The following is an 18,935-nucleotide window of genomic DNA, read 5'->3' on the forward strand; positions in this document are numbered from 1 at the left end:
CACCTATAAAATATTTTATTCAACAGAAAATGGCCAAACTTGAAATCTAGCAACATAGACTCAATTCATTTTCTTTTTATAGCTTGATTTATTGTGTTTCTCACTTAGAATTATTTTACAAAAGTACCAATACATTCCATATACTTTTCTGTGATACTTACCAAAGTAGATAAGGTTGTAAAATAACAGTATTAATCCTACTACTATTAACATCATTAAAAATAATTTTCATACACATCATATTTCTAAAAGCCTGAGTTGTGACATAAAGCAACTTTATAAACAGATCATTATTAACTTTGCTTCTTTTGTTCCCACTTAAAAAAAGAGAGTTGAAATTTGGGGAAAGTATTAAAGTCCAAAATGGAAACAAAAGTAGATAAATCATTAAATGAGTATTGGTCTCCCCTGTCTGTCTCTGCTATATAAATTAACCCCATTAGCCTTTAATGTTATTAAATGACAATGTTTGCTAAATGTACCACTCTGCATACTCCTCTGTACTCGCCTCCTGCTGTGTACTCTGCTCTGGCTACCTGTATCACCTCTAGCTTTCCTCCATCTATCAGTCTCCCTCTTTTCCTTAAATCTTTAACCTCACTCTGTTGTGCCTACTCCCAGCATTTACTTCACTGGTTTCTCATCCTCCACTCCTAAAATGTCAGTGTACTCCAGAATCCCATCAATAGCCCCTTCTCTTCTTTATCATCTCCACTCTGAAAAAGTACATTCACTCCTATGTGTTCAACTCAACTACTTCTTGCATTTTGATAACTCCCAAATCTACATTGTTAGCCTGGATTTTTCTTGGGATTTTCCATCTAATTATCCTACAGGATCTCAAACATAGTATGTCCAGAATGAAATTTATCATTTCCCCCTTCTGCCCCCAAACCTCCTTTTCCTCACTGATTCCAAATACTACTGAATAGAATCTGCCCAAGCCAGAAATTTGGTAGATCCTCAAATTCTCCCTTTTGCTCATCCTCAAATCCAATTGATCAGTAAGTTATATCTCAAATTTCACATACTTATTTCCTTTATTCTTTCGCTACTGCCATTTCTTTAATGTAGGACCTTAACTTCTCTTGCCTAATGAATGCACTAGCTTACTTCTCCAATTTAATTTTATACTAACCTAAGTTGTATTTCATTTAATTTGGTTAATTAAATTAACCTTTTTAAATTAAATCACTTCATCCTCCCCTGTTCCCAACAACATTTAAAATACCCAAATGGTGGCCTTCTTCCATACCGGATAAAGCTCATAATTCAAAGATCTTTATATGGTCTCCAAGGCCATTTGTGACCTTACATCTCTACCTTCAGAGAAAACTTTTTTTGTTCCTTCAAAAATGAGAATACCTCTATCCTAGCTGTTAACGTATTGTTCTGTAATGGCTGTTTTACATATCTTTGCCTTAAAGGAGTTTCTTTAAAATTTTTTTTTTAATGTTTTATTTATTTCTAGGAGAGAGAGAGAGACAGCGTGAGCAGGGGAGAGTCAGAGAGAGAGGGAGTCACAGACTGAAACAGGCTCCAGGCTCTGAGCTGGCAGTCAGCACAGAGCCCGACGCGGGGCTCGAACCCACGAACCGCGAGATCATGACCTAAGTGAAAGTCGGACGCTTAACCGACTAAGCCACCCAGGTGCCCCAAAGAGTTTCTTTAAAAAAGGAATTCCTTAAAGACAAAAACCTGCATTGCTCATCTTTATATCGACAGAGACTAAATATGGCGTCTAGTTTATAACAGGTTTCCATTTAATGCTTTTCTTGTTGATGTTATAATGACAGGGAAGACTTTACAGATTTTTTCCTCCTTCATGAACATTTCGCAACAAATGACCTAGCCTTCCAAATAGGTATAGCCCAGACCACACTCATAAAATAGGAAAAAATGTTTTAGCTTGGTTCATGGAGCCAAGGCCAAATAAAAAGAGAATCTATCAAAATCAGACATATTTGGACATATGTATGTACACTTACAAAGTAGTATACTCATATCTTAATATGGATAGAACTTCTGTGAAAACAGTTAATAGGTGGTCAGAACCTATAGTTTGGGCCACATAATTTTAATTAATCACCAAAGTCTGCTTATAGAAGAGATATGAGAACAAGATTAGTGGATACAACAGCTTGTGAGACTCATTATCTTTACAGGTTAAAAGACCAACAATAAGCTCTTTTTGATGATATTTTTTTGAAAGTAGGTAGGTCATCAATAATAAATGGTTCCAATCATTGTCCATAATTATTTATGAACTTACCTGATTATTGTATGCATCAGGTGCAAGTTTCTTGTATGTTGGTGCCATAAGAGTGGACAGGTTTTGTAAATGAGATTCCAGTTTCTCTTCCTGTTTAAAATGAATAATTCTACATATTAAATTCTAAATCCTTTCTATATGTAAGAGAGGCTATCAGTAAACAATTTCCTCCTATATCTTAGATCCAAATGACAATATATAGGATCGTTCTTATTAAATAACTGAGGTTTCTTAACATGACTATTTCTTTTTCTAAATATTTATTTAAATTCAAGTTAGTTAACTTACAGTACAGTATTGGTTTCAGGAGTGACCCCAGTGATTCATCAATTACATGTAATACCCAATGCTCATCCCAACAAGTGCCCTCCTTAATGCCCATCTGCCCATCCCCCAACCATTTCCCCTCTAGCATTCCTCAGTTTGTTCTCTGTATTTAAGAGTCTCTTATGTTTTGCCTCCCTCTCTGTTTTTATCTTATTTTTCCTTCCCTTCCCTTATGTTCATCTGTTTTGTTTCTTAAATTCCACATATTAACATGAACATATAACAAGTGGCTGATGACATGTAAAATTGCTACTCTTCTTTAGGCTTATTAAGTATTTGTGTTTTTTTCTTATGAAAAGAGTACATCTATCCCATTTAATAAAGTTTATTAAAAATATAATCCTGTGGGGGCGCCTGGGTGACTTAGTCAATTAAGATTTTTACTTCAGCTCAGGTCATGACCTCTGACAGTGTGGGTTTGAGCCCTACATCTGGCTCTTTGCTGACAGTGCAGAGCTTGCTTGGAATTCTGTCTCTCCCTCCTCCACTTGTGTGCTCTCTCTCTCTCTCAATAAACTTTATATACACATATATATGTATAAACCTTATATATGTGTGTATATATATTTATATTATATTTATATGTATATATAAAATCCTGTAAAGAAAATTATCATAATTTCAAAAGTTTTGAAACTTCATTAAATTTCCACTTACTATTATAGTCACAAATAAAGCTAACAAATATTTCATTTAGAGGGACATATCAATATTATAGTATCCATAGTATAACTGTATATTTCAATTTCATTTAATATTTGTAAGATAATTATAAAGTTCACAGAGCAACTAAAAATTTGGTCATATCTAAATGTAAACATACCGAGGTTTACAGATTATTCAATTATCGTACTCTAGAAGCTACCTAAAAGTTGTTATATTTGAGATCCATCTGTAAGTTATATTTTGAGAAATAGATAATTTCAATTATACTTACATTAAAACCTAAATATGTTTCAGTTTCCTGAATGCATTCATTATGATAACTTTAAAGTATAAAATCTCAGGGCATGAAAATGTGACTAGAAATGGTCTTTATTGAATGTGGCAGTGATTCACATGACTTCTATAATTCAGGTTTGAAAGATGAAAGTTATAATGATGAAATGTTAACATTTAGTTTTAATACCAAAGTGACAGCTATTTAAAACTCTAAAATTAATGTAAAAGATAAGTATAAAAAGCCATAGGTATTAAGAGTTTGTCTTGCTCAAATTTTACTACTTTAGTATCACATGGTTATTATGATGCTAACTTTTTCAAATATTATAATGTGTATCTATAGTTTAGCTAAAATTTTGATTTACCTCTGAGGTGAAATTCTCTATGTTAATGAGAGTTTAACAGAGTATGCCATACTGTTCATTTGTACTCAACAATTCTCCATGAAAAATACAGATTATATATCAGGACGTAAACAAACCTCTTTTGGGTCATCCCCAAGCAGCTTAAATTTTCTTGGGATCTTGCTTCTGGCAAACTTACATCCATTGTAGTACATGCTCCATGAACAACCAAAAGAAAATGAGGCACCACAGGTTTCGGGGTCCAGCCCTTGACAGGCACAGGTTCTCCTGAGGGATCAAAGGATCAAGTTCATAGCTATCGATAACATTTATCTAGGCTACCAATCTTGTATTCTGGTGTCTGCATGCAAAAATGAGTGCAAATTAATTTTAAAAGAAGTTTAACTCTATTAATTAAGCCTGCCATAACCACATCAGAAAAGAACTATATTAATTGATTTTGAAACACAATTTAAATAACTCTTTTTTTTAACACATTACACAGAAAATTACACATAATTTTACAGCTTGCAAATGCTCACAAACAAAACAAATTCAAGTAAGTAGCACCCAAAGTAAGAAACAAACATACACTGGCACTCCACAATTTCCTCTATACTTCCAGTGAGCTTTAACAATAACTTCTATCAGAAGAGATTAGTTGTGCCAATTTTATTCTCTATATTACCATACTATATACATGTGAAAGTATATGTATTGCACACTTTGCATATTTTATACTATATGTAGTATGTATATATGTGTATGTACGTATATATACACACATACACAATTTTGCTTACTCATATATATACTATATAGTGTTTATTTTTATTTATATATGTAGTATAAAAATGGGTAGAACTCTATATATATACAGGTACACACATATACACACTTAGATAGTATAAACTTATTTGTGTCTTGTTATTTTTGCTCAACATGATGTTTGGAATATCCATACTGTTGCATATAGTTGTACTTTTTCATGTGTTTATTCATTGAGTACAATTTTCCATTGTATAAATATTCCACAAATTAACCATTCCATTGATGGGCATTTAAGGACCTTCCAGTTTTTGGCTAAAATACAGTATTGTGACTTAACAGCCTAAGCCAGATATATCCTAAGAGCAATAAGCAAACAGACAAATTTAGCAAAGAAACCAAAAACAAAAAGCCAAATAAATAAAAAATGATGAAACAACCTACTAGGAAAACTATTATTCTATTATTATTTATTATTCAATTATTTTTTCCAGCTTATTGAGGTATAACTGACAAATAGTTAAGATATTGAAAAGTGTACAAAGTGATTTGATATATGTGTACATTGTGAAAGGAATTGCCCACTGAGTTTATATATTTATTATCGCATATATTTAATTCACCTTTTTGGGTAAATGACATTTAAGTTATATTCTTTTAGCCAATTCCAATTATACAATACAGTGTTGTCAACTATAGTCCCCATGCTACACATTAGATCCTTAGACCTTATTCATTTTATAACTGAAAGACTGTACCCTTTTATCAACCTTTCCCTATTTCCCCTGTCCTCACGACCACTTTTCTACTCTGTTTTAGAGTTCTACTTTTGGGTTTGTTTCTCTTTTTGTTTCTACATAGAAGTAACATCATGCAGTATTTGTCTTTCTCTGCTTGGCTTATTTCACTTAGCCTAATGTCTTCTAGATTCATCCATCTTGTTACAAATGACAGGATTCCCTCCCTTTTTAAGGCTGAATAATATTTTCCTTCTTTCCTTCCTCCCTCCCTTCCTGCCTCTCCTTCCTTCCCCCTCTCCCTCTTTCTCCATACCTCATCACTTTTATCCGTTCACCCACTGGTGGATACTTAGGTTGTCTCCACACATTATTTGTTACAGATAATGCTGCAATGAACACTGAAGTGCATAATCTTTTTGAGATAATGATTTAATTCCCTTTGGATATATACTCAGAAGGGGTCATAATAGAACTGGTAGTTCTAGTATTGGTTTTTTGAAGAATCTCCATACTGTTTTCCATAGTGGGTATACCAGCTTATGCTCTCACTAACAGTATACAAGAATTTCCTTTTCTCCACATTCTTGCTATCATTCTTATCTTTTGGTAATAAACACCCTAACAGGTGTCAGGTGATATCTCATTATGGTTTTGATTTGTATTTCCCCAATGATTAGTGATGTTGAGCACATTTTCATGGACCTGTTTGCCATTTGTACACATTCTCTATAAAAATGTCTATTCAGGTCCTTTGCCCAATTAGTTGGTTCGCTTTTTTGCTATTGAGCTGTATATGTTCTTTGTATATTCTGGATATTAACTTCTTTCTGGGTATGTGGTTTGCAAATATTTTCTCCCATTCTATATAGACTGCTTCTTCATTTTGTTGATGGTTTCCTCTACCGTTCAGCTTTTTGGTTTGATGTAGTCACACTTTGCTTTTGTTGCCTTTGCCATTGTTATTAAATGCAAAAAACCATTGTCAAGATCAAGATCAAGTTTACCCCTATGTTTTTTTTCCTAGGAGTTTTACAGTTTCAGGTCTTATGTTCAAAACTTTAATCCATTTTGAGTTGATTGTTTTGTATAGTGTAGGAGAGGTCTAGTTTCATCCTCCCGGGTGTGACATCCATTTTTCCCAAAATCCCTTATTGAAGAATGATCCTTCTCCCATTGTATAGTCTTGGCTTCATTAAAAAAAATTAATTGACCATATTTTAATATATGTATTTGTTGGCTTTGAATTCTGTTCCATTGATTAAAGTGTTTGTTTTGATACCAGTACCATGCTGTTTAATTAATATAGCTCTGTAATATTTTTTGAAATCAGAAAGTATAATGACTCCAGCTTTGTTTTTCATTCTCAAGACTGCTTTAACTGTTTGGGGTCATTTGTGATTCCATATAAATTTAGGATTTTTTTTTTATTACCATGAAAAATGTCATTGGAATTTTGATAGAGATTGTATTGAACCCACAGATTGCTTTGGGTACTATGGGGATTTTAACAATATTGATTCTCCCAATCCATGAACATAGGCTATCTTTCCATTTATTTTTCTTCTTTGATTTCTTTCACCAATCTTTTGTGGTTTTCAGTATACAGATTTAACATCTCCTTGCTTAAATTTATTCCTACATGTTTCATTCTTTTTTTTATTTTCCAGTTTCCTTCTTTTTATTATAACGTGTGTTGGCACAAATCTAGATTTTTTTTTTGAAAAAATTTTTTTTTTTTTTTACAAATAGTTTATTATCAAATTAGTTTCCACATAACACCAAGTGCTCATCCCCACAAGTGCCCTCCTCCATGCCCATCTCCCCTCCCCCCCACATCCATCAGTCCTCAGTTTTTGTCAGCCTTAAGAGTCTCTCATGGTTTGCCTTTCTCCCTTTCCCCCACCATTTCCCCCCTTCTTCTCCCCCTTGTTCCTCAGTTAAGTTCCTCCTAATCCTCCTATACATGCAAACATATGATATTTGTCTTTCTCTGCCTGACTTATTTCGCTCAACATAACACCCTCAAGGTCCATCCATGTGGCTACACATGACCAGATTTCATTCTTTCTCATTGCCATGTAGTATTCCATGGTATAGATAAACCACATCTTCTTGATCCATTCATCCGTTGATGGACACTTAGGCTCTTTCCATGTTTTAGCTATTGTTGAAAGTGCTGCTATGAACATTGGGGTACACGTGCTCCTATGCATCAGCATTTCTATATCCCTTGGGTAAATTCCTAGCAGTGCTACTGCTGGGTCATAGGGGAGTTCTATTGTTAGTTTCCTGAGGAACCTCCACACTGTTTTCCAGAGGGGCTGCACCAGTTTGCATTCCCACCAACAGGGTAGGAGGGTGCCTGTTTCTCCACATCCTCGCCAGCATCTAGAGTTCTCTGATTTGCTCATTTGAGCCACTCTGACTGGCGTGAGGTGGTATCTCAGTGTGGTTTTGATTTGCATTTCCCTGATGAGGAGGGATGCTGAGCATCGTTTCATGTGTCTGTTGGCCATCTGGATGTCCTCTTTGGAGAAGTGTCTGTTCATATCTTTTGCCCATTACTTCACTGGGTTGTTTGTTTTTCGGGCGTGGAGTTTGGTGAGTTCCTTATAGATTCTGGATATCAACCCTTTATCTGATATGTCATTTGCAACTATCTTTTCCCATTCTGTTGGTTGCCTATTAGTTTTCTGGGTTGTTTCCTTGGCTGTGCAGAAGCTTTTAATCTTGATGAGGTCCCAACAGTTTATTTTTGCTCTTGATTCCCTTGCTTTTGGGGATGTGTCAAGTAAGAAGTTGCTGCGGTGGAGGTCAAGGAGGTTGTTTCCTGCTTTCTCCTCTAGGGTGTTGATAGTTTCCTGTCTCACGTTCAGGTCCTTTATCCATTTTGAGTTTATTTTTGTGCATGGTGTGAGAAAATGATCTAGTTTCATTCTTCTGCATGTTGCTGTCCAGTTCTCCCAACACCATCTGTTTAAAAGGCTGTCTTTTTTCCATTGGATATTCTTTCCTGCTTTATCAAAGATTAGTTGGCTGTATACTTTTGGGTCCACTTCTGAGTCGCATTTTTATACACCAACAATGAAGCAACAGAAAGAGAAATCAAGAAACTGATCCCATTCACAATTGCACAAAAAACCATAAAATACCTAGGAATAAACCTAACCAACGATACAAGAGATCTGTATGATGAAAACTATAGAAAACTTATGAAGGAAATTGAAGAAGACACAAAGAAATGGAAAAACATTCCATGCTCATGGATAGGAAGAATAAATATAGTTAAAACGTCATTACTACCCAAAGCTCTCTACACATTCAATGCAATTCCAATCAAAATTGCACCAGCATACTTCTCAAAACTAGAACAAAGTATCCTAAAATTTGTATGGAACCACAAAAGACCCCGAATAGCCAAAGTAATCCTGAAAAATAAAACCAAAATGGGAGGTATCACCATCCCAGACTTTAGCCTCTACTACAAAGCTGTCATCATCAAGACAGTATGGTATTGGCATAAAAACAGACACATAGACCAATGGAACAGAATTGAGAACTCAGAAGTGGACCCATGTTTCATTCTTTTTGATGCTTTTGTAAATGTGATTGTTTCTTTAATTTCTCTTTCTGTTAGTTCATTGTTAGTATATAGAAACACAACTGATTTTTGTATATTGATGTATACTACAACTTTACTGAATTTGTTTATTAGTTCCAACAGGTTTTTTTGATGAGGTCTTTAGAATTTTGTATATGTAAGACCATGTTATCTGCAAACAGTGATACTTTTACGCCATCCTTTCTTATTTGGATGCCTTTTATTTTATTTTCTTGCCTGATTGTTCTAGCTAGTACTTCGAGTAATATATTGAATGAAAGTGGTCACAGTAGGCATTTTTTTTTTTTTTTTTTTTGGTCTTGTTCCTGATCTTAGAGTAAAGCTTTTCGGATTTTCAACACTTAGTATGATGTTAGCTGTGGTTTTCTCATATGTGGTCTTTATTATGTTGAGGTACTTTCTATGCTCAGTTTTTATTATGAAAGGATGTTGAACTTTGTCAAATGCATTTTCTGTACTTCTTGAAATGATTATACAATTTTTATCCTTAATTTTGTTAATGTGGGATTGATTAATTGGGTATGTTGAACCATTCTTGCATTCCTGGAGTAAATCCCACTTGATTATAGTGTGTGATCCTTTTAATGTACTATTGGACTTGGTTTGCAAATATTCTGTTGACAATCTTTGCATTTAATTTTTCATCAGGGATATTGGCAGATAATTTTCTGTTTTTGTAATGTCCTTACCTGGTTTTGGTATCTGTGTAATGCTGGCCATGTAAAAGGAGTTTGGAAATAATTCCTTTTCTTCAACTTTTTGAAAGGGTTTGAGAAGGACTCTGAATTCATCTTCAAATATTTGGTAGAATTCACCATTGAGGCCATCCGATCCTGGACTTTTCTTTCTTGTGAGGTTTTTTATTACAGATTCAGTATCTTTACTAGTAATTGGTCTGTTCAGATTTTCTTTTTCTTCATGACTCTGTCTTGGTAAGTTGTATGTGTATAGGAAGTTAGCCACTTCCTCTAGGTTGTCCAACTTGTGGGTGTACAGTTGTTCACAGTGTTCACTTAAGCACTTGAAATGCCTTCTCTTTCATTTATAATTGTATTTTTTTTTGAGTCCTCCTTTCTCTTGGCAGGTGTAGTTAAAGGTTTACTATTTTGTTTATATTTTCAGAAAAGTAGCTGTTAGTTTCATTCATCGTTTCCATTGTCTTTTTAGTCTCTATTTCATTTATTTCCACTCTGACCCTTGTTATTTCCTTCCTTCTGCTAACTTTGGGCTTAGTTTGCTCCTTTTTATTAGTTTCCTTGAGGTGTAAAGCTAGGTTGTTTGAGATTTTTTAAAAAAAATTTTTAAATGTTTATTTGAGAGAGAGAGGGAGAGAGATCGATCGATCATGAATGGGGAAGGGGCAGAGAGACAGAGACACAAAATCCAAAGCAGGCTTCAGGTTCTGAGCTGTCATTACAGAGCCCGACGCAGGGCTCAAACCCATGAACTATGAGATCATGACCTGAGCTGAAGTTGGACACTCAAACAACTGAGCCACCCAGGCACTCCAGAGATCTTTCTTTTTAATATTGATATTTATTACTATGAAGTTTCCTCTTAAAACTCCTTTTGCTGCAGTCCTAAATTTTAGTATATTTGTTTCAAGATATTTTTTAGCTGTTACTTATTTAATAAACTTTCTACTCCTTTCTCTTTTGTCTCCTTCTAGGAGCCTTATAATGTGTATTTTGGTCCTTTTATGGTGTCTCATAAATTCCTTCAGCTATCTTCACTCTTTTGCATTCGTTTTACTTGATGTCGTCTACTCTTGAACTTGTCTAGTGAATTTTCCAGTTATGTATTCTTCAGCTCTGTGACTTATGTTTGGTATTTTAAAATATTTTCTCTTTGTTAAAATTCTTGTTTATGCAATTCCGTACTGACTTCAGTGAACATCACAGTCTTAGTATTTTGAAACTATGTATATTGTGACATGAGGAAGTCATTGCTTATGTCAAAAAAAGAATTAGAGTTTAAGAGACGTGTAAAAGATAAGTAGATATCCTGTAATTACAAATTACAAATAGGAAATAACAATATAAACCATGATTTGAATTTAAAAGCTCAAAATCACTCTTTCTAAAACCAATTACTATGTCTGCTCACTAAAAATGCCTAAAATTAATATCTTAGTGACAATGAACATATCTGGGCAAAAATTATGACCTCTAAATATCACTTTCCATCAAAATGAAATAGATTAAAACTACAAGTTAATAATGATATTAAAAAGAACAAACGAATTGATAATTTTGGATGATTACTAAGAGACCAAATCCCCATTCTCAGATTTCACAACTAAACATCCATACCATGCATTTATCTGTTATTTGTTTATAATCTATATTTAATGGTAATCAAACAATTGAAAAGAAAAAATTATTTACATAATTCTAACTAATAAATGCAGAAGGAATGCTATAATTAGAAATTATCACTTTAGAGATGATAGAGCAAAAATGGCCAAATAAAGTTCTCCGAAATTTCCCACCTCCATAAGAGCATTGAAAATACTAATAAATACTGTCAGAAATAACTTTTCAGAAATCTGCAAATTAATGAAGACTTGCAGCATTCCAAGGAGTTGATTCAAGAAAGGCACTGAAATTTCAGTAAGAAGAAGCTTTGTGGTTTTCACTTTGCCCTATTCTCATTGTTCCCAGAACTCTATGACAACCTTCAAAACCAACAACTCATATTTATAGTAAAAATCAGTAGCCTGGCAACCACTGGACAGGGCAGAATTAGGTTAGCTATCCTCTGGTGCCCCATTCTCAGAAAAGTGTCATTATTTTACCTATTTGGTAGTTCTCTAGAAGACACTAATAGCAAGGCTGTCTTCATTTTACCTTAGAGTTTACCTAGTATGTACAGCCTTTTCCCCAGGAGGTGTTTGCTCTGTTAACCACTGTAGCTGCCTGAGGTGGTGGGTAACAGTTGGCATTAAAAAAAAAAAAAAAAAAAAGAGGCTAACTCAAACACTTAAAGTTAAAATATGGGAAATAAGATGTCCACTGGAGGCTTTAAAAAGCCAACATGTTCCTGGTAAGCCAGGAAGTCATATACATATTGTATGCTCATTCACAAAAGACATAAACGCTAAACTGGTTAAACTTGAAGCTCTGCACAAGGGAGTTGTAAATTGCCTGGCTGAATGTTGAAGGCATGCTCCAACATACATACAGAGCTCCCATGGTAAAGACTGGGAGACTTACTGGTTTTAGGTAATGAAGGATCTTTGTCTAATAATTAGGTGACCACTAAGCTAACCAAGCGGAGATTTCCACAGCTGCCCATGAGGAAATAATATAGATTTTCTGAAATAGTTCAGAAAAGTCACTAAACTAATAAATAACACTAGTAACAATAATGAATCCTGGGTAGGAAAGAGAATCTAACTTCCCAAGTTACTACACTATATTATTTAAGATATCCAGTTTCTAACAATTATAAAACATACAAAGAAAAAAAGTACGGTCAATACAAAGGAAGAAAGCAGTTAATAGACATTGTCAATGAAGAAGTCTAGATGTAAGACTACTAAACAAAGACTGAGTCATTATTTCAAGTATGTTCAAAAAACAGAAGGAAACCATGCTTAAGGAATCAAAAGTAGGGGTGCCTGGATGGCTCAGTTGGTTAAGTGTCTGACTCTTGATTTAGGCTTGGGTCATGATCTCATGGTTTGTGGGTTGGAGCCCTGAACCTCTCCCCTCTCTCTCACCCTACTCCTCACTTTCGAAATAAATAAACTTAAAAAAAACAAACAAAACTAAGAGTAGGAAAACAGTATTTTATCAAGTAGATGAGATAAAAAGAGATAGAAACTATAATAATAAAGTGGCAATTATGGAACTGAAAAGTAAAATAGCTGAAATTAGAAAGTCCATTAGAATGGTTCAACAGTAGATTTGAGTAAGAGAGAGATAAAGCAACAGGGAGAGAAGCTAAAAACAGCTCAGTTGAGATTATCCAGTCCAAGAAATAGAAAGAAAAAAGAATGAAAAAAAAATAGAACCTCAGAAACCTGTGGGGGATACTATCAAGCATACCAACATATTCATAATGGGAATCACCAAAGTAGAAGAGGGAGAGTAAGAGTATGAAAACTATTAGATGAACTAATAGCCCCCAACTCCCCAAATTTGATGAACATTAACCTATACATTCAAGAAGTTCAGCTAATTCCAAGTAGCATTAAAAAAGTATTCCACACCTAGAATAGTAATAAAACTATTGAAAGCCAAAGATAAAGAATCTTGAAAGCAGCAAGAAAACTCATCATATACAAGAGATTTTTAGTAAGATTAACAGCTGATGATGCATAAGACATATAGAGGCCAAAGGTGCTGGGATGACATATTTAAATGTTGCAAGAAAAATATAATTAACTAAGATGTACTATATATATCAAAACTATGCTTTAAAAGTGAGTAATAAATTAAAGGATCCCCTGACAAAAAAAAATTAGAGTGTTTATTGCCATTAGCTCTGCTCTACAAGAAATTCTAAATGGAGTCCTTTAGTCTGAGAGGAAAGAACACTAGACAGTAATTTGAATCCACATGAAGATATAAAGAACACCAGTAAAAGTAAATACATAGGAAAATAGAAACAACCTTATATATGTATTGTTTTTAACTCTTTTTCTATCTGATATAAAGGCAGTTGTATAAAGCAGTAATTATATCTGTGTTCATGTATATTCAATGCATAACATTTTATGACAATAAAAGCACAAAGGAAAAGGGGTGATTGGAACTATATAGGCCCAAATTCTGTATATCAGTGTAATTAAATTGGTATTACTCTAAATTAGATTGGTATAAGATGTTAACTGAAATTGCCAAGGCAACCACTAACTATATAATTCCAAAAAGTATAGTAAAAGTGACAAGGGAGTTAAAACGGTACACTAGAGGGGCGCCTGGGTGGCTTAGTCGGTTGAGCGTCCGACTTTCGCTTAGGTCATGATCTCACAGTTTGTGGGTTCGAGCCCCGTGTCGGGCTCTGTGCTGACTGCCAGCTCAGAGCCTGGAGCCTGTTTCAGTCTGTGACTCCCTCTCTCTCTGACCCTCCCTTGCTCATGCTGTCTCTCTCTCTCTCCTAGAAATAAATAAAAAACACTAAAAAAAATAAAGGTACACTAGAAATATCCATAAACACAAAATAAGGCAGTAATGGAAGAAGAGTTAAACAAAAGACATATACAAACTGATAATAAATTGGCAGACAATAAATCCTACTTCAACAGTAATTACATTTACTGTATAAAGTTTAAATAATATAATTAAAAGGCAAAGACTGGAAAAATGGATCAAGAATTTCAACTATATGCCATCTATAAGAGACTTGGTTTAAAGGTACAAATAGGCTGAAAATAAATGCATAGACAGTTATTAAAAGAGAAGTAGAGTAGCTATACTAATGACAAAGTAGGTTTTCAGACAATATTATTACCAGAAACAAGTACATTTTATAATAATAAAAGAGTTCATAAAGATGTAAGAATTAAAACACACATGAACCTAAAAATAGAGCACCAAAATACATAAAGTAAAAAATGACAGATCTAAAGGGAAAATATATTATTAAATACTCCATTTTCAACAGTGGATATAACAACTAGACAAAACTGAGGAACAAAAACACTAAGCTAACTGGGTCTAGAGAACACTTCACCAAAGTGGCATTAACAATATTAACACTCCAACAACACGGCATTAAATACATACCTATCAACAATTACTTGAAATGTAAATGAACTAAATGCTTATGAATCAAAAGACATAGGATAACTGAATGGCTGAAAAACAAGACCCATCTATATACTGCCTACAAGAATCAAACTTATACCTAAACACTCACATAGACTGAAAGTGAAGGGATGGAAAAAGATATTCCTTGCAAACAGAAAACAACAACAACAAACTGGAATAGTAATATTTATGTCAGACAAAACAGATTTTAAAACAAAGACAGTAGCAAGAGACCAGGCACTACATAATGCTAAAAGCATCAATCCAGTAAGAGGATATAACAATTATAGATATCTATGCACCCAATATAAGAGCACCAAAATACAAAAAGAAAATGTTACACAGATATAAAGGGAGAAACTGACAGTAATACAATAGTAACACCCCCTTACATAAATGGATAGATCATCCAGACAGAAAATCAAGGAAACAGTGGCTTTGAATGACACATTAAACCAGATGAACATAACAGATATATACAGAACATTGCATCTAAAAACAGCAGAATAAACATTTTTTTCAAGTGCATATGAAACGTTTTCCAGGATAAATCATGTTAGGCTAGAAAACAAATCTAAATAAATTTAAGATGATTAAAATCATCCTTTGACAAAAACGGTATGAAATCAGTTGCAAGGAAAAAATTGGAGAACACCACAAACCTCGCAAACATGTGGAAGCTAAACAACATGCTACTAAACACCTAATGGGTTAACAAGAAACTCAGAGGAAATTTAAAAAAATACATAGAGACAAATGAAAATCAAAACACAATAGTCCAATATCTTTGGGACACAAAGTAGTTTGTAGGGGGAAGTTTATAATATTACAAGCCTACTTCAAGACATAAAAATCTCAAACAATCTAAACTTCCACTTAAAGAAATTAGAAAAAGAAAAAAATCCCAAAGCTAAGAGAAGGAAGAAATAATGAAGATTAGAGCTGAAATGAATAAAACAGAGACTAAAAAATATCAATAAGAAAGATTAATAAAAGAACTGATTCTTTGAAAAGATAAACAAAATTGATAAATCATTAATTAGACTCATCAACAAAAGGAGAGGACTCAAAAACAGAAATGAAGGAGGAAAAATAACTGATGTCACAGAAATATGAAAAATTATAAGAGAATATTATAAAAATTATAATCTGGCCATTTGTAGCAACATGGATGGAACTTGAGGGTGTTATGCTGAGCGAAATAAGTCAGGCAGAGAAGGACAGATACCATATGTTTGCACATATAGGTGAATTAGGAGGAAGCTAACGGAGGATCACGCGGGAGAAGAAGGGGAAAAACAGTTGGGGAGAGGGAGGGAGGCAAACCATGAGAGACTCTTGAATGCTGAGAACAAGCTGAGGGCTGATGGGGGTGGGGGAGAGGGGAAGGGGGGTGATGGGCATGGCACTTGTTGGGGTGAGCACTGGGTGTTATATGTAAACCAACTTGACAATAAACTAAGAAAAAAAAGAATAAAAAATTATATGCCAATGAATTTGACAACCTAGAAGAAATGGATAAATTCCTAGAAACATATAATCTTCCACAACCAAATCAGGAAGAAGTGAAAAATATGAACAAACCAATTACTAGTGACAAAACTGAATCAATAATAAAACTCCCAACAAAAATCTAGGACCAGGTGGCTTCATAGGTGAATTCCAGCAAAAATTTAAAGAATTAATATTTATTCTTAAACTATTTCAAAAAATAACAGAGGAAGGAAAGCTTCCAACTTCATTCTAAGAGGCCTGCATATTCCAATACTACAAAGACACCGTTAAAAAAAAAAACCTAGTGAACACAGATGCAACAATTCTCAACAATATTAGCAAACCGAATTCAACAATACATTAAAAGGTTTATTCAGCATGATCAAGGTGGGATTTATTACAGGGATGTAAGGTGGTTCAATATTCACAAATCAATCAATGTGATATATCACATTAATGAGAAGAAAGATAAAAATCACAGGATTTCTCAATACATGCTGAAAAAGAATTTGACAAATACAATATCCGTTCAGGATAAAAACTCAGTGAGTTTAATGTGAATAGACCTCAACATAATAAAGACTATATATAACAAATCCACAGCTAACATTATACTCAACGGGGAAAACAGAGTTTTTCCTCTAAGGTCAGGAACAAGACAAGGAAGTCCACTCTCACCTCTTTTATTCAACATAGTACTGGAAATCCTAGCTGCAGCAATCAGACAAGGAAGAAAAGGGAAAAAAAAAATCCAAATTGTAAGGAAGAAGTGAGATGGTCACTTTTTGCAGGTAACATGATACCCATACAGAGAAAATCCAAAAGAATCTACCAAAAAAAAAAAAAAAAACCTATTAGAACAGATAAATTCAGTAAGGATATAAAATTAATATACAGAAATGTGTTGTTTCTATATACTAGTAACAAAGTAGCAGAAAGAGAAATTAAGAAAAACAGTCTCATTTACAATTGTACCAAAAAGAATAAAACACCTAGGAATATATATAACCAAAGAGGTGAAAAACTTTTACTCTGAAAATCATAAGACATTAATGAAAAAAACTGACAATACAAAGAAATGAAAAGATACAGCATGCTAATTGGAAGAATTAATATTGTTAAAATGTCCATACTACCCAAAACAATGTATAGATTCAATTCAATCCCTATAAAAATACCAAGGAATTTTTCACAGAAGTAGAGCATATAATGCTAAAATTTTTATAGAACCAGAAAAGACCTCTAATAGCCAGAGCAATCTTGAGAAGAAATCCTAGATTTCAAGATATACTACAGAGCTAAAGTAATCAAAACAGTATGGTACTGGCACAAAACATATGCACAGAAATCAGTGGAACAGCATAGAGAACCCAGAAATAAATCCGACCATACATAGTCAATTAATCAATGAAAAGGAGGCAAGAATATACAGTGGATAAAAGACAGCCTTTTCTATAAATGGCACAGGGAAAACAGGACATCCACAGGCAAAAGAATGAAATGGATGGATTTCTTACAGTATACACAAAAACAAACTAAAAATGGATTGAGGACCTAAATGGGAAACCTGAAAACTCTTAGAAGAAAAAATAAGCAATGTCTTTTGGTCATTAGCCGTAGCAACATTTTTCTAGATATGTTTCCTTAGTCAAAAGAAGTAAAAGCAAAAATAAACTATTGGGAATACAGCAAAGTAAAAAGGTTTTGCACAGCAAAGGACACCATCAATAAAACAAACAGGTTAACCTACCGAATGGGAGAAGATATTTGCAAATGACATCTCCAATATGGGATTAATATCCAAAATATATAAATAACTTCTATAGGTCAACACCAAAAAAAAATTAAATATTGGGTAAAGGGCCTAAATAGATATGATTCCAAAGAAGACATATCAGATGGCCAACAGACACCTGAAAAGATGCTTAATATGGTGATATTCTTCAAACTGGAAACCAGTTCGAAGATTTTAGTCAAAAAATCAAAACTAGGGGCACCTGGGTGGCTCAGTTGGTTAAATGTCTGACGTTGGCTCAGGTCATAATCTTGTGGTTTATGAGTTCAAGCCACTTGTCGGGCTCTGTGCTCACAGCTCAGAGCCTGGAGTCTCCTTTGGATTCTGTGTCTCCCTCTTTCTCTGCCCCTCCCCTAATCACACTCTCTTTCTCTCTCTCTCTCAAAAAAAAAAAAAAAAAAGTAAAACATTTAAAAAAAATGAAAAAAAATAAAACTAGAAATACCATATGAATAATGATCCAATAATAAAATCAAAATAACTCCATTTAAAATACCATCAAAGAGAATTCTTAAAATTTAATAAAAGAGTATAGGACCTACATACTGAAAACTATAAAACATCATTGAAATAAATTAAATACCCAAGTAAATGTAAAGGTATCCCTTTGTTAACCAATTGGAAGACCTAATACTGTTAAGCTGTCATTACACCTCATAGTGGTCTCCTTATTCACCAGAACCCCTGTCAAATCCCAGATGGGGAAATTGACAAATCGCTCCTAAAATTATCAAGGACATTTGATAATTATCAAGGACATCAAGAATCCAGAGTAGCCAAAAAAAAAAAAAAAAAAATCTTGTAAAACAGTTGGAGGATTTCCATAAATACAGAGAAGATGGTTGCCAGAGGGGAGGTGGTAGGGGGAATGG

General features: G+C 33.9%; 1 protein-coding gene across 2 annotated transcripts in view; it reads right to left on the reverse strand.

Annotated features, from left to right (window-relative positions):
• Positions 1–18,935, reverse strand: part of TET2 (tet methylcytosine dioxygenase 2) — a 131,209-nt gene that overhangs the window by 14,640 nt on the left and 97,634 nt on the right. For both annotated transcript variants that reach the window (XM_039255630.1, XM_039255631.1), the window contains exons 7-8: positions 4,023–4,173; positions 2,273–2,362 (exon numbers count right to left, since the gene is read on the reverse strand). In XM_039255630.1, coding sequence (XP_039111561.1) covers positions 2,273–2,362; positions 4,023–4,173 — 241 coding nt within the window. The remainder of the gene's footprint in view (positions 1–2,272; positions 2,363–4,022; positions 4,174–18,935) is intronic.

Source organism: Hyaena hyaena, unplaced genomic scaffold (assembly GCF_003009895.1).
Source record: "Hyaena hyaena isolate Hyena2069 unplaced genomic scaffold, ASM300989v1 scaffold_535, whole genome shotgun sequence".
NCBI classification, from domain to species: domain Eukaryota; kingdom Metazoa; phylum Chordata; class Mammalia; order Carnivora; family Hyaenidae; genus Hyaena; species Hyaena hyaena.